This window comes from Ahaetulla prasina, chromosome 1 (genome assembly GCF_028640845.1).
Source record: "Ahaetulla prasina isolate Xishuangbanna chromosome 1, ASM2864084v1, whole genome shotgun sequence".
Classification (NCBI taxonomy): Eukaryota; Metazoa; Chordata; class Lepidosauria; order Squamata; family Colubridae; genus Ahaetulla; species Ahaetulla prasina.
The window spans coordinates 48,020,048-48,033,356 of record NC_080539.1 but is presented as its reverse complement, the minus strand read 5'-3'; the positions used below and the strand labels follow the sequence as shown (position 1 = coordinate 48,033,356).

Sequence of the window (13,309 nt, the reverse complement as noted above, 5' to 3'; positions counted from 1 at the left end):
ATATTAGGTTATCTCTTTCCCCAACTGCCATATTAGGTTATGTCTTCCTCTTGATTAGGTTAAGTCTTCCTCTTGATTAGGTTATGTCTTCCTCTTGCTTTGTATGTGTATTGAAAACTGTTGACAGTTGACTCAGTTGTCTGACCAAGGATTTACAGGGCCGAATTACTGTTCAGATTTTGTACCTCGCAATGCACACTGACTCCACATTTCCTCCTTTTTTATTTTATTTTAAAATTGCTCGAGACAATCATATTTGATAGATTCCATTGCATAACTCTGCATGGCCGGAGCAGGCCCTTTAAGGTCGGCACCTTCCATGTCAGTGAGCAAGGTTTTTTGTGAAAGGTAATTGTCATCCTCTATATCAGAATCAGAGGTAAATGCTAACAGTGGCTGTTTGCATGGGTCGTAAACCTGAGCAGCTACCAGATTCAATTTTGCCTTGGTTTCAGAAACCTCCAAGTCAAGTGCTTGAATGCGAGATTTTAAAAATTGTATCATACGTCCTAAGATGCATGGTACAGGCAAGCAATAACAACACAATAGGTCCTATTAAAGCAGATAATAAAGTGGTTAACCATGGGGAAACGTTAAAAAGATCTTGATACAATGGTGGAGAATAAAGTGACATACCCTCCATGGAAAGATTGAGACTGCAAACTGGAGGACATTCTTGATTTAGGCACATACATAGTACATTGATGATATAAATCTGTAGTGGCATTAATACAGTAGGTTGAACAATTGAGAGGGACATCTCCTCTCTTTTTATTTTTTAGGACCAGACAAATCAGTCAGTTTCATGTTGGTGTAAACACAAATATTAGCCATACTATCCTTGTCTATTTCTTATTCGTCAACCAGGCAGAAATTGTTAGGTGCAGTTTGGGTGTAATCATCTTCGAGTTCTTCAATAGCCAGTAAAGATAAACTTTTAGAAATTGTTCTAACAAAAATAGGTAGAATACAAGGTAAAATTATACATCCTAATGCAATCATACCAACTACAACTATAATAGCTTGTAAACCATATCAAAGTTAAGTCTCTTAGTTTTTTCTTTGAGTCCTGTACAATGCCAGATGGTCAGCATAGAAGCAGCAGTCTTCCTTTAAAACCACACACAATCCACCTTCTTGGAAGAAGAGAAGGCCAAAGGAGCGGTAGATGTCTCTTGTAGGAAGAAAAGAGTCAATTGCCGTCAATCTTTTGATGGTAGGGACAGATATGTCGACCAGGGACTCACAAGGTCTCACCGTTGATTTGGATGTTCGCTGCTGACAGAAATCTCAAAATACAAATTTTACATGAATACATAAAACAAGAAAGAAACAACTGTCTTAAAAAGTCTTTTGATCGTTACATGTTTAAAAGACATGAGAAGGGGTCCCCTCCTCCTCTTTTTCTGGGTGAGAAAAGGCATTGTTGGAGGATTAGGGAGGGGGCCAAGGGGGAATAGAGAGCTTGCAGGTAGAACTGAAAAAGAAACAGCAAACATCATCATTGAACAGATAAACTAATACAATATATTTCTATATGAGAAAAGGTAGCTGGATTCAGGAAGGAAATGAACAGGTGAAATCATTTAAACAAAAGTACAGAGAAGAAAGAAAGTTGAACTCTGTTCTTCACCCTGTCTAGGTAGCCGGTCCATCCTGGAGGAAAAGTCATTTTTCTTCTTTCCAGCATCTTTTAAAATTCATACCCACATAAAAGCAGGGACAAAGAAGAGATGACACAACTTGGGGAGGGGGTTTACATACAAATCTCAGTTTTGTTTTTTAACAAAGGTACTATGTGGAGGACAGAGAAAAAGACAAAGAATCAACAAAAACCCAACTCCCACCCTTTTTATTCATGTGTGGAAGTTGTTCACTAACAAATTCATACTATCAAAAACTTCCAAAAACAAACTTTTCTAACTCCTAACTCCTAACATTAAACTTTTATTTCAGCTTCATTAACAAATTAAATCTTTCACAGCACTAGTATCTGCTCATCCTTCTAAATCTCTCTTCACATCCTGTAACTTTCTAATTTATCTCTGAAATAGTTCCTAAAACAGGAACTGCTGCTAAGGAACTGCTTCCTAAAACTGTGCTGCTAAAAAATAAAGATAAACAATACAAACAGCAAATAAGAGGCACCTTCAGTCTGATTCAAAAAAGAAAAACATTTTGTAAGCTTTTGGGTGAGTCTGTTTATGTGGAAAACCTGAGTGCATTTCCCAAAAAAAAGACTTCTGCTTAAAAAAAATTGCATCCATACATAAGAAGATAGCCATGTGTTTGAAATGCTGTAGGGTTTCCTGCCTGGGCAGGGGGTTGGACTAGAAGACCTCCAAGGGTCCCTTCCAACTCTTATTATGTATGTTAACAGCTTCAAAAATACAAAACTAAATGAAACATTTTGAGTCAGCTCAGTGCTTTGAAAACATTTATAAATGTATAGGTTTAATCAGGCAGTTTAAACCTCAAAAGGTTCCAGAATCCAGAAAAATTAAAAATTAAAATTAAAATCAAAATTGTATGCAGGGTTAAAATTTTAAAATCAAAATTGTTTTCAGGATTGAAATTTAAAATCAAAATTGTTTTCAGGGTTGAAAGGAAATTATATCTGCAGGGCTTTTATGCAGATGAAGAAATTCCAAATCAGTGAAAAGCAAAGCTCCAAAGAGCCTATTTGTCCCTCCCTTCTCAGACTCAGAGGCTCAGCAGAGAAAAAAAAATGGAGGGGGGGTGAATGGTTCTCCCCCCTCACCCACCCTCTTCCCTGGCACTACAAGGAATGAAGGGGGGGTAGTTAAGATAAGCCAGCGAGGGCAGAGAAAAAAAAGTTAAAAGTAACTCACTGGAAAGACACTCTCATGCATTTGAAGAGAAAAAAATGTCCAAAAGTAACTCACTTGCTTGTAAAAGGAAAAAAAAAATAGTTTTTTCCGAAAGTACCTGGCTGCTTGCATACGGAATTTATGCAGACAGATACACACACACATGCACACATGCAGAGACAATTTCTCACACATGCACATGCACACATTTCTTGCAAATCCAAAAGACAACACAGAAATCTCACACCTTTTCAATGAGTTTTGCACATACACACATTCCATGCAAATCAAGCATCACAATTATCTCTACAACTCTTATGCAGGTCTGAAAATGATCACATACGCACACACATCATCAAACAACATTTACAGACCTGGGGAACGTTGTCTGAGAAAACTCAGCAGTTTAAATCATGACTGTGATTGTGGATCCTTTTAAGTCATTTTTGATAAGGCAGAGGTCTTGACAAACTGTTTAAGTGACTTCGTGTAAAATAAGGCATTCAAGGTCCATGAGCCACTTGGACAGAATTTTTACAGGGGCTCTTGGACTTTCATGGAAATAAGTTCCCAATTGTTTCCATATAGTCACTGAGCAAATTCTTTTCCAGATTGTTTCCAAATATAAAGAAGTAATTGAACCAAATCAGTTGCTGATTAGTCTGAGTGATCGCACCCATGGGGGAAAGGGAGGGGTGCTCTGGGGGAAGGGAGGCAGGCAGGGGAAAGGAGGCAGTTTTCAAAGCAGAGATGGAAGAAGCAGGTATAGGTTTAACTTCTGGCTCAATATGCTTTGAGAGTTGAAGACAAGGGGCTGAAGGGACAGCAAGCACAGATTTAATTTCTAGCTCAATATGCTTTGAAGGTTCAGAGAGGGGGGAAAGGGAGGAGTAGGGAAAGGAAGGAGTTGGAGGGGCACAAACAGTTTGTAAAGAGGAAATTTCAGAAGAATTAGGGGCGGAAGGAGAAACAGAGTCGTAAGAAGGGGGATCAGACAGAGGTTCGAGAGGTGCCAATACTTTTGTATTGGACTCAGGTAATGTAGAAGTGGAAGGATAAAGGATAGTAAGAGCAGCCATGACCACCCTCCATGTGGTTAAGATTTCAGTTGGTGCCCTGGGGTGTTCATAAAGATATTTGCCTAATCGCTCCCAAGAGGAACGACGCAAGGTACCCTCCTGGGGATAGGCAGGACAATGAAGAATCACATAGAGAAGAAATTGATTGAGAGATTTTTTAGAAAGAGGATATACAGTGGTGCCATTAATTTTTTGCAAACAGTTAGTCTTCTTCACTAAAGAATAAAGTTCGTCCCTATGAACTGACGAAACTTTGGAAAGTGAGGAGCCCATTACTTACGTGTACGTAGCCTATTCCAGGTGCGAAGTAATAGGAGTGAAGGAAGTGTATCTCTAGACAGAGATCACACCTTGGAGTCAAGAAGAATCCACGGACGAGCTCCCAGTTGTTGCGTCGTTGTCATCTAGGGTGGGTCTTCTTCGCTGACTCGGTAGGGTCCCATGAGGATGCTGTTTGCAAATGGATCAGGCCCTCGCAAGGGTGCGTGTTAGGAACACGGGCTACCTTCCCAATAAAGACTCAGACACCATGGTTCTCTCTGGATGGGGTGAGCCCAGATTGCTCTGAGCGCACACCTTTTATTGAGTAGCAAACAGGTAAAGCATGACTATACAATTGTCACGTAGCAGGTATTGTTATCCTAAGTATCTGTTTCCCCAACTGCCATATTAGGTTATCTCTTTCCCCAACTGCCATATTAGGTTATGTCTTCCTCTTGATTAGGTTAAGTCTTCCTCTTGATTAGGTTATGTCTTCCTCTTGCTTTGTATGTGTATTGAAAACTGTTGACAGTTGACTCAGTTGTCTGACCAAGGATTTACAGGGCCGAATTACTGTTCAGATTTTGTACCTCGCAATGCACACTGACTCCACAACTGACAATGCTGGCTGGAGTTGGTGGAAGTTAAAGCTGAGGTCATTTGGAAGGATGTAGGGGGCTCTCCCATTATAGGCATGTAGCTATATTTGTGGAAGATGCTTACTCATAATTAATCTAGCCATAATTGATTTAATTAATCAAATTTACTGACTTTGTATAAAACACTAAATTTTAATCTAATCATATTGACTGTATCTGCATAGTCTGCTAAATTAAAATGTGATTAGCTGTTTTTGGATCCACTGTATTGTGTAAAAGTATTTTGGATGTTGAGGAAAACTAAAAGTCAAACAATTGTTCCATAAGCTTGTAGCACTAAAACTGAAATCTCCCTATGCCACAATTAAATAGGTTACTATTCTACGGTTACTACAAGTGTAAACTTTAGGTTTCCTAATCTGCAGATGCCTGCCCTCAATTCATTTTTCTAACTCTTCATTTGTCATATTACTGTGATACAAATGATAACAAATAGTTGTTGACCTACTTATCTTTGCCAGTATATCTGGCAGCATGCAGTCATATTAACTGGGTCACAAGTCAGCAGTTGGGAATATGGAACTGTCATGTACTTTCTCCAGGAAATGCCTGGCATTTCATAAGCTACTGCACTATTGTACTAAGCTAATGTTAGAAAGGGGTCTTAATATTTAGACTTAGCTCCTTCCCTGTTGGCAGGAGAGACAATAGTGAGGGTAAGGGAGGAAAATGGAGAGAAGGAAAAAAAACCTAGCAGTATGCCAAGTCCTGATCCACACAAAAATTTACTCCTCTCATTCCAGTTGCCTCTACCTGTTTTGTCATTTTTCCATGTTTCTTTTTTCAACAATCTCCATGTTTGTAGTACTCTAATCTAAGAATACTTTCTAGCAACCAGTTTTCCTTCCTTCCCCTGCAGGTGCATAAAAGGCAGAAGATAAGATGCCAATGGGAGAACTAAAAAGGATTTCATTCCCTTCTCCATTTCCCCAATTCTTAGGATGCTCCCTGCAAAATGGCTCATGAAAAGAAAAACACCTCAAGCAAGGACATCAAAGCTTTTATTGAGAGAGAAAAAAGCACCAATGAACAAAGCATCCATCTCTACCCCAAGTGACTAAGGGACCCACAGAATGGAGAAAGGGGGATGCTGGCTGGGAAATTCTGGCAGTTGAAGTCCATACATCTTAAGAGTTGCTGAGATTGAGAAACACTGCCTTAATGCATGTTCATCTTTTTTCAAACTTCCACAGAAGCCTGAAAAAAAGATGTTGATGATGCTTTAATGAATCATACATGGTTTAATAAGCACATTTTAAATTCTTACATTGCATTAATTCTAATTAAGCAGCAACATGGAATCAGTCCGATATGTCTTGAGGTCATCAAATGCAGAGTTCTCCCTTATTAAAAGTTTTGACAAAGATTGCCTTCATCATCCAGTTGCTGGAACCTGGGAGTTAATAACTGGATACTTTCTTATGATTGTGGAATTCTGAATGGACATCACAAAACAATAGGATTGGAAGTGACTTCAAGGGTGCTGTAATCTACCTTGTGCTACATTCATAGCATATCTGATAAACAGGTGTTCAATTTCAGTTCATTGCTGTTTGAAGCAGTCTGATCCAGATTCTTTGAAGCATTTCATGCATTTTAAAAATAGCCTTAGCAGTTATTTTCATTTTTTAATAATTTGAGCTTATAGTAACAATGCACTACAGTTTTGCTTATCTTTTGTAAAGGATGCAGCAGGTCATCAGTACATTAAACATTAGGAACTTGAACAGCAAAGTTCTGATGGCCAGAAGATGTAATTCTTGTGTGCGATTATGCAGAATTTCAGTAGACAACATCTGTTCCTCCACTACAATAAAAAGCAAACAAGAACTGTATTATAGAGCAATATTTGTAGCAGATACTCAGACATTTTTGGTCCTGATTTTCTCAAATGAAACATTCATTGCTTTTATTAGCTATTTCTTTGAACTTACTTTAAATTACAAATTCAGAACCAGGATGTATTACTGTACAGCAGTGCTTCTCAAATAGTGGGGTGGGCCCCCCAGGGGGGGCGCGAGGCTCCGTAAAGGGGGGCGCATTGGACCTCGGCAAACACTGTCATAACAAGCTAAGCCCCATGTTTACAGTCGCGCAGGGGGGCGCGAAAAATGTTTTCTTCTTCCTAGGGGGGCATGACAGAAAATAATTGAGAAGCACTGCTGTACAGTAAATTGTGAATGTGTGTCACTACAGTTTTGCAAGTCATTTGCTCTGTTGGTTGAAAAATCATAAATATTATTTTAATCTGCTTCTTTAGCTATGGTATTTTAGTCACATAGAAATCAGGTAAACAAAAATATAGTATTAAGACATGTAACATTCTGATAACATTCTGTGAATTAGTTAAACCTCAATAGGTTTTATTTGGAATGATTTATTTATTTATTCAATTTCCATAGCCGCCCAACTCAACTAAGTGATTCTGGGCAGATTACAATTTTAAAATTATAAAACAATTAAAAAAACATTAAAAAGATTAAACATCCACAAAATCAATAAGTACAAATAGTAGCTGTGGTGATTAATCAACTAATAGTAAAGCTAAGTAAAGGGGCCCTTAATACATTCCAAGCCCCAGACCTGGGAACACAGTCAAGTTTTTACAGCTTTGCAAAAAGCCAGCAGGATTTGGGCCATTTTAATTTCTGAGGGGAGAATATTCCATAAGGCAGGACTACATTAAAAAAAGCTGTCTTCTAGTTCCTGGCAGCTGATACTCCTTGGCTGCTGGAATCTACAGCATGCCCAGTCTGTTGGATTGGATGGAGAGAAACTTATGGAAAAGGACAGTCACTCAGGTAACCCAGTATCAAGCTACATAGGGCTTTAAAGGGGATAAGCACCTTGAATTACACCTGGAAACACACCAGCAATTAGTGCAGCTCATGGAATAGTGGTGCTACACATGCCATGTAGTCGGCACCAGTGGTGGGTTGCTACCGGTTCACCCCGGATCGGGCGAACCGGTGGCAGCGGTGGGAGGCTTCATCCACCCGCCCAGATGCTTCTGCGCATGTGCAGAAGTGTCACGCGCGAATGCGCCCACAAGCAAACCAGTAGTGATGGGTTTTGAAATCCACCCCTGGTCGGCACCATTTATTACTCTTGCAGCCACATTTCCACCAGTTGGAAGTTTCTGAATACTCTACAAGGGCAGCCTTTCTGTTGCCTGAGAAAAGATAGATCATAATAACCAAATGAATGGTCCATAAAAAAATGATCAAATGAAACAAAGTAGCTCCCTCTGGAAACTGACTACTTGTAAAATAAGGAAATATTCTGTGTTTACCTCCTTGACTTTCATACAGACATAGATCATCCATATGTTGCTCTTCTGGAAAAAAAAATAGTAAGTATGAAACATGATTTTCTTGAATCCTTAGAGCTTCCAAGTAATTCTTTTTCAAGTTAATGAAAAGATTGGTTTTTAACCAAGTTCTCTTCATCTAGGTTTTAGACTTGTGGGAGAATAGATTGTGTTTTACGTAATATTTATGCAGAAATATTGAAAATTCAGAAGACTTCACAAACTTTTAAGCACCCACTTCAGTTATTAGAGATAACTGATATATCTATTTCTGGCCTGGCCAACCCTAATAAAGTTGTTATTTATTTATATGCACAAATTAATTTATTACTTTATTTTGAGAAGCGAAGCCCCAGAGTGTTTGGTTTTTGCTTGTTTTGTGAATTCAGGCGCACTTGTAAGCAATAATTTTGTGGCTCATCATGACATGCTAAAGTAGCCAACTCTGCTTTATTTAATAAGCAAAATTAAGTCTTTAAATCAGAATTAATCCAATTTATGAATAATTGTCATATTATAATTTAGTGTAATTTTTTACACTTAAATAGTTCCCTCCCCCTTTGATAAATACCAGAGATTTGTAGAGAAATAGTGTTCCATATTCTTGAGTTTTGATTTTGTGCAACTGAGCAAATGACAATATTCCATGATTCAAATTCTTTGCTGGGTATGGAAATTTGTGCGATTGCGCTGAAAGAGCCATCTTCTTCCTTGAAAATTCCATAAGTGTAAGAGTCTAACATGCTCCCATTTCCATTGGAAAACCAAATGACTCCCAGTGAGTTCTCCGAGACATCATTCACCAAACATACAAACAGGGTCTTTCTTTCACCATTTATTTCCAGATAGAGTGGTGGTGTCAGAGTTGAAAATAGACCTAAGGAGTGGTGACCTATTATCCAAAGAAATGGTTTATTATAAAGATGCATGCACAAAACTAGTTTAGAAGACTATTTTCCCCTACAGAAATGATAGTGCATTATTAAGATTATTGTTGTTTTTGGAAGTTGACTGGGATTTATCTCTTTTTCCATAAAAAATATAGTTCCTTTCCCTCTCCTTGTGCAGTCACTTTTCTTCATTCACAGAATTTTACAGGTCTTCCAACACCATTGTCTTATTTATGCAACTCACCTATGTTTTTCCAATTGTTTTTCTTTCTTTTTTCCCAAAGAAGTTCTGAAAATTTTACTCACATATCAGAAGCTGGAGAACTGCAATGATCAAGAGATGTCCAAATGGCCTCCAGGCCAAGTTCACTTGGAAAGTCCACAGCATCATTTCAAGGAACAAGGATGCTTCTGAAAATGTGTGTTTGTAACTGACAAACTCAACTGAAGTTCTTTCTGACCACGGTTTTCCTTTCCCATTGGTAACAGCTGCACAGCTGCTTGGCAAAAACCTCAAGGTTTTTGCTTAAGTCACTCTCCTTTTTACTATTTTCAAAATGGCTTATCTCTTTGTATTGCCATTGCCACAGATTTTGCACTAGTATTAAAAAGTAACTATCTGAAGCATGAAGAGATGATATGAACACTGGAACATGTAAACATCATATTTATTGATTGATTTTAACCATCTCAAACTGTCCCTGGACAGTATATATAGTGACTGTTAATGTACCATCAAATCATTTTTTATTCTTAGTGACCACACAGATAGATTTTCTCCATGACAATTTGCCCCTAACCTGGTTTTACTACTGTGCATTTGTCATCACTGTATTTGGGTCCATGGCTGCTAGTCATCCTCTTCTTTCTTTCCTCCTTTCCTAGCATTAGAGTCTTTTCTAGAGAGCTAGATATATCCAAAGTAGGATAATTTGAGTCTGGTCATTTGTGCCTCAAGTGAGACCTTGGGGTTCATTTATTCAGTGATCTATTGGTTTGTTTTCTTGGCTGTCTACTTATTCTCAGGAATCTTCTCCAACACCAAAATTCAAAAGCATCAATACTGTAATGTATCTTTAAACGTTTTGGCGGGAAAAAAGCACGTTGCTGATTGGTTGAAGCCTCCGGCTAAACTGTATTTAAGGAGAGGTTTTTCCCAGCCCGAGCTGCTGGGTTCACCATATAGTAAAGAGCTGTTGTCACTATCCTGGTCTCCTGCCTCGTTATTGCCCGAATCTAACACTGGCGACGAAGGTGGGATCTCGAGGCTAAGAGCGCCAGGAAAAGAGCTGAACTCACCAGGAAGACGCGAACCCAGCAAAACAAGGGCGGAAAGCAGCGATGTCCGGCTACACACCGCCAGCGCCATTCGACCCAGCTAAGGAGAAATGGGGGTCATACATGGCTCGTTTGAGTGTTTCCTCGAGCAAACGAACTTCAAGGAGTTTCAGACAACAGGAAACGAGCCTATTTCCTGAGCCACTGCGGTCCAGAAGTTTTCGACACCGCAGAATCCCTGGCTGAGCCAACGCCGGTACAGTCGGTACCGTGGCAAACTCTGCAGACTCTGCTGAAAGCCCATTTTGCACCGATGCCATCCAAGTATGTGCAACGGTTTGAATTCGGGAGCGCAGACAGCAAGAAGGCGAGTCCATCAGTGCATACATGGCTCGTTTGAGTGTTTCCTCGAGCAAACGAACTTCAAGGAGTTTCAGACAACAGGAAACGAGCCTATTTCCTGAGCCACTGCGGTCCAGAAGTTTTCGACACCGCAGAATCCCTGGCTGAGCCAACGCCGGTACAGTCGGTACCGTGGCAAACTCTGCAGACTCTGCTGAAAGCCCATTTTGCACCGATGCCATCCAAGTATGTGCAACGGTTTGAATTCGGGAGCGCAGACAGCAAGAAGGCGAGTCCATCAGTGCATACATGGCTCGTTTGAGTGTTTCCTCGAGCAAACGAACTTCAAGGAGTTTCAGACAACAGGAAACGAGCCTATTTCCTGAGCCACTGTGGTCCAGAAGTTTTCGACACCGCAGAATCCCTGGCTGAGCCAACGCCGGTACAGTCGGTACCGTGGCAAACTCTGCAGACTCTGCTGAAAGCCCATTTTGCACCGATGCCATCCAAGTATGTGCAACGGTTTGAATTCGGGAGCGCAGACAGCAAGAAGGCGAGTCCATCAGTGCATACATGGCTCGTTTGAGTGTTTCCTCGAGCAAACGAACTTCAAGGAGTTTCAGACATCAGGAAACGAGCCTATTTCCTGAGCCACTGCGGTCCAGAAGTTTTCGACACCGCAGAATCCCTGGCTGAGCCAACGCCGGTACAGTCGGTACCGTGGCAAACTCTGCAGACTTTGCTAAAAGCCCATTTTGCACCGATGCCATCCAAGTATGTGCAACGGTTTGAATTCGGGAGCGCAGACAGCAAGAAGGCGAGTCCATCAGTGCATACATGGCTCGTTTGAGTGTTTCCTCGAGCAAACGAACTTCAAGGAGTTTCAGACAACAGGAAACGAGCCTACTTCCTAAGCCACTGCGGTCCAGAAGTTTTCGACACTGCAGAATCCCTGGCTGAGCCAACGCCGGTACAGTCGGTACCGTGGCAAACTCTGCAGACTCTGCTGAAAGCCCATTTTGCACCGATGCCATCCAAGTATGTGCAACGGTTTGAATTCGGGAGCGCAGACAGCAAGAAGGCGAGTCCATCAGTGCATACATGGCTCGCTTGAGTGTTTCCTCGAGCAAACGAACTTCAAGGAGTTTCAGACAACAGGAAACGAGCCTACTTCCTAAGCCACTGCGGTCCAGAAGTTTTCGACACTGCAGAATCCCTGGCTGAGCCAACGCCGGTACAGTCGGTACCGTGGCAAACTCTGCAGACTCTGCTGAAAGCCCATTATGCACCAATGCCATCCAAGTATGTGCAACGGTTTGAATTCGGGAGCGCAGACAATTGTGACTCACAGAGGGGCTTTTAAGTGTACCCGATTACAGTTTGGGGTTAGTGTGGCTCCAGGGTTATTTCAGAACCTGATGGAGCGGCTATTGCAGGGCCTACCAGGGGTGGTACCATACTTTGACGATGTACTGGTATCCGCTGAAAACCTAGAGGAATTAGGGGTAAGGCTGCGAAAAGTTTTGGGCATTTTCCGGTCTGCCGGTCTCACGGTTAAACTAAACAAATGCCAGATCGGGGTTGAGTCTGTGGAATTCCTGGGCTACCGGATAGACAGGGAAGGGATTCACCCCACTGAGAGCAAGGTACGGGCCATCAGGAAGGCCCCGGTTCCGAAGAACAAAACGGAGTTACAGGCATTCTTGGGTCTGGTCAACTTCTACGCAGTATTCTTAAGGAATAAGGCAACGGTAGCCGAGCCGCTGCATAAATTACTAGCAAAGACGGCTGCATGGTCTTGGGGAAAGTCAGAAAATAGGGCTTTTGAAGCAGTAAAGAACCTGCTCTCAAGTGATAGCCTGCTCATCCAATATCACGACTCATTACCCCTAGTGCTGGTTTGCGATGCCTCCCCTTATGGGGTGGGGGCTGTACTCAGCCATAGACTTCCAAACGGCACAGAAGCCCCCATAGCGTTCTACTCTAGAACGATGTCCTCCCCAGAGAGGAACTACAGCCAATTAGACAAAGAAGCACTAGCCATTGTATCAGGGGTCAAAAAATTCCACGAGTATGTCTTTGGGCGGAATTTTGAAATCGTGACTGACCACAGACCGCTACTAGGGATACTGGCTGGCGACCGCCCAACGCCTGTGGCACTTTCGCCACGCTTGACCCGTTGGACTATATTCTTAGCCGCTTATTCGTACAAGCTGCAGCATCGACCAGGAAAAGAAGTGGGGCATGCAGACGCGTTAAGCCGATGCCCACTACCAGGGGCGACCGAAGACCCCACTCCGGGGACGCCCATCCTACTTATTGACTCGTTGGACTCTGGCCCAGTCACATCAAAGGAAGTGGCTCGGGCATCATACCGGGACATTGTGTTAAGGACTGTACTCGGATGGGTACAGAGAGGGTGGCCCGCTGCGCCGGGCGACGGTTCAAAGAATTTGTTAAAAAACGAGATGAGCTCTCGGCTCAAGGGGGGTGCCTGTTATGGGGTGATCGTGTAATAATTCCTGTTAAGTTAAGGGGCAAGGTATTGGACCTCCTCCACGAAGGTCACCCAGGCATCGTAAGGATGAAGGGTTAGCTAGAAGCTATGTATGGTGGCCACTCATGGACGCAGAGATTGCTGAGAGGGTAGGGAAATGCC

General features: G+C 41.6%; 1 protein-coding gene across 1 annotated transcript; it reads right to left on the bottom strand.

Moving 5' to 3' along the window:
* Positions 1–4,420: 4,420 nt before the first annotated feature.
* PTCRA (pre T cell antigen receptor alpha) lies at positions 4,421–10,192 on the bottom strand. Its single transcript, XM_058163707.1, has 3 exons — positions 8,712–10,192; positions 8,123–8,167; positions 4,421–6,637 (listed from the first exon to the last, which is right to left on the bottom strand). The coding sequence occupies exons 1-3, from the start codon at positions 9,067–9,069 to the stop codon at positions 6,501–6,503; spliced, it is 540 nt and encodes a 179-aa protein (XP_058019690.1). The 5' UTR covers positions 9,070–10,192; the 3' UTR covers positions 4,421–6,500.
* Positions 10,193–13,309: the final 3,117 nt, after the last annotated feature.

Excerpts from the sequence above, each read along its gene's own strand:
- PTCRA (XM_058163707.1), bottom strand. The coding sequence starts at position 9,069 with ATGCATCTTTATAATAAACCATTTCTTTGGATAATAGGTCACCACTCC. Across the intron at positions 8,168-8,711 it reads TATTTCTCTACAAATCTCTG|AAGAGCAACATATGGATGAT; the intron begins GTATTTATCAAA and ends TTTTTTTTCCAG. Across the intron at positions 6,638-8,122 it reads TCTGTATGAAAGTCAAGGAG|TGGAGGAACAGATGTTGTCT; the intron begins GTAAACACAGAA and ends TTTTTATTGTAG.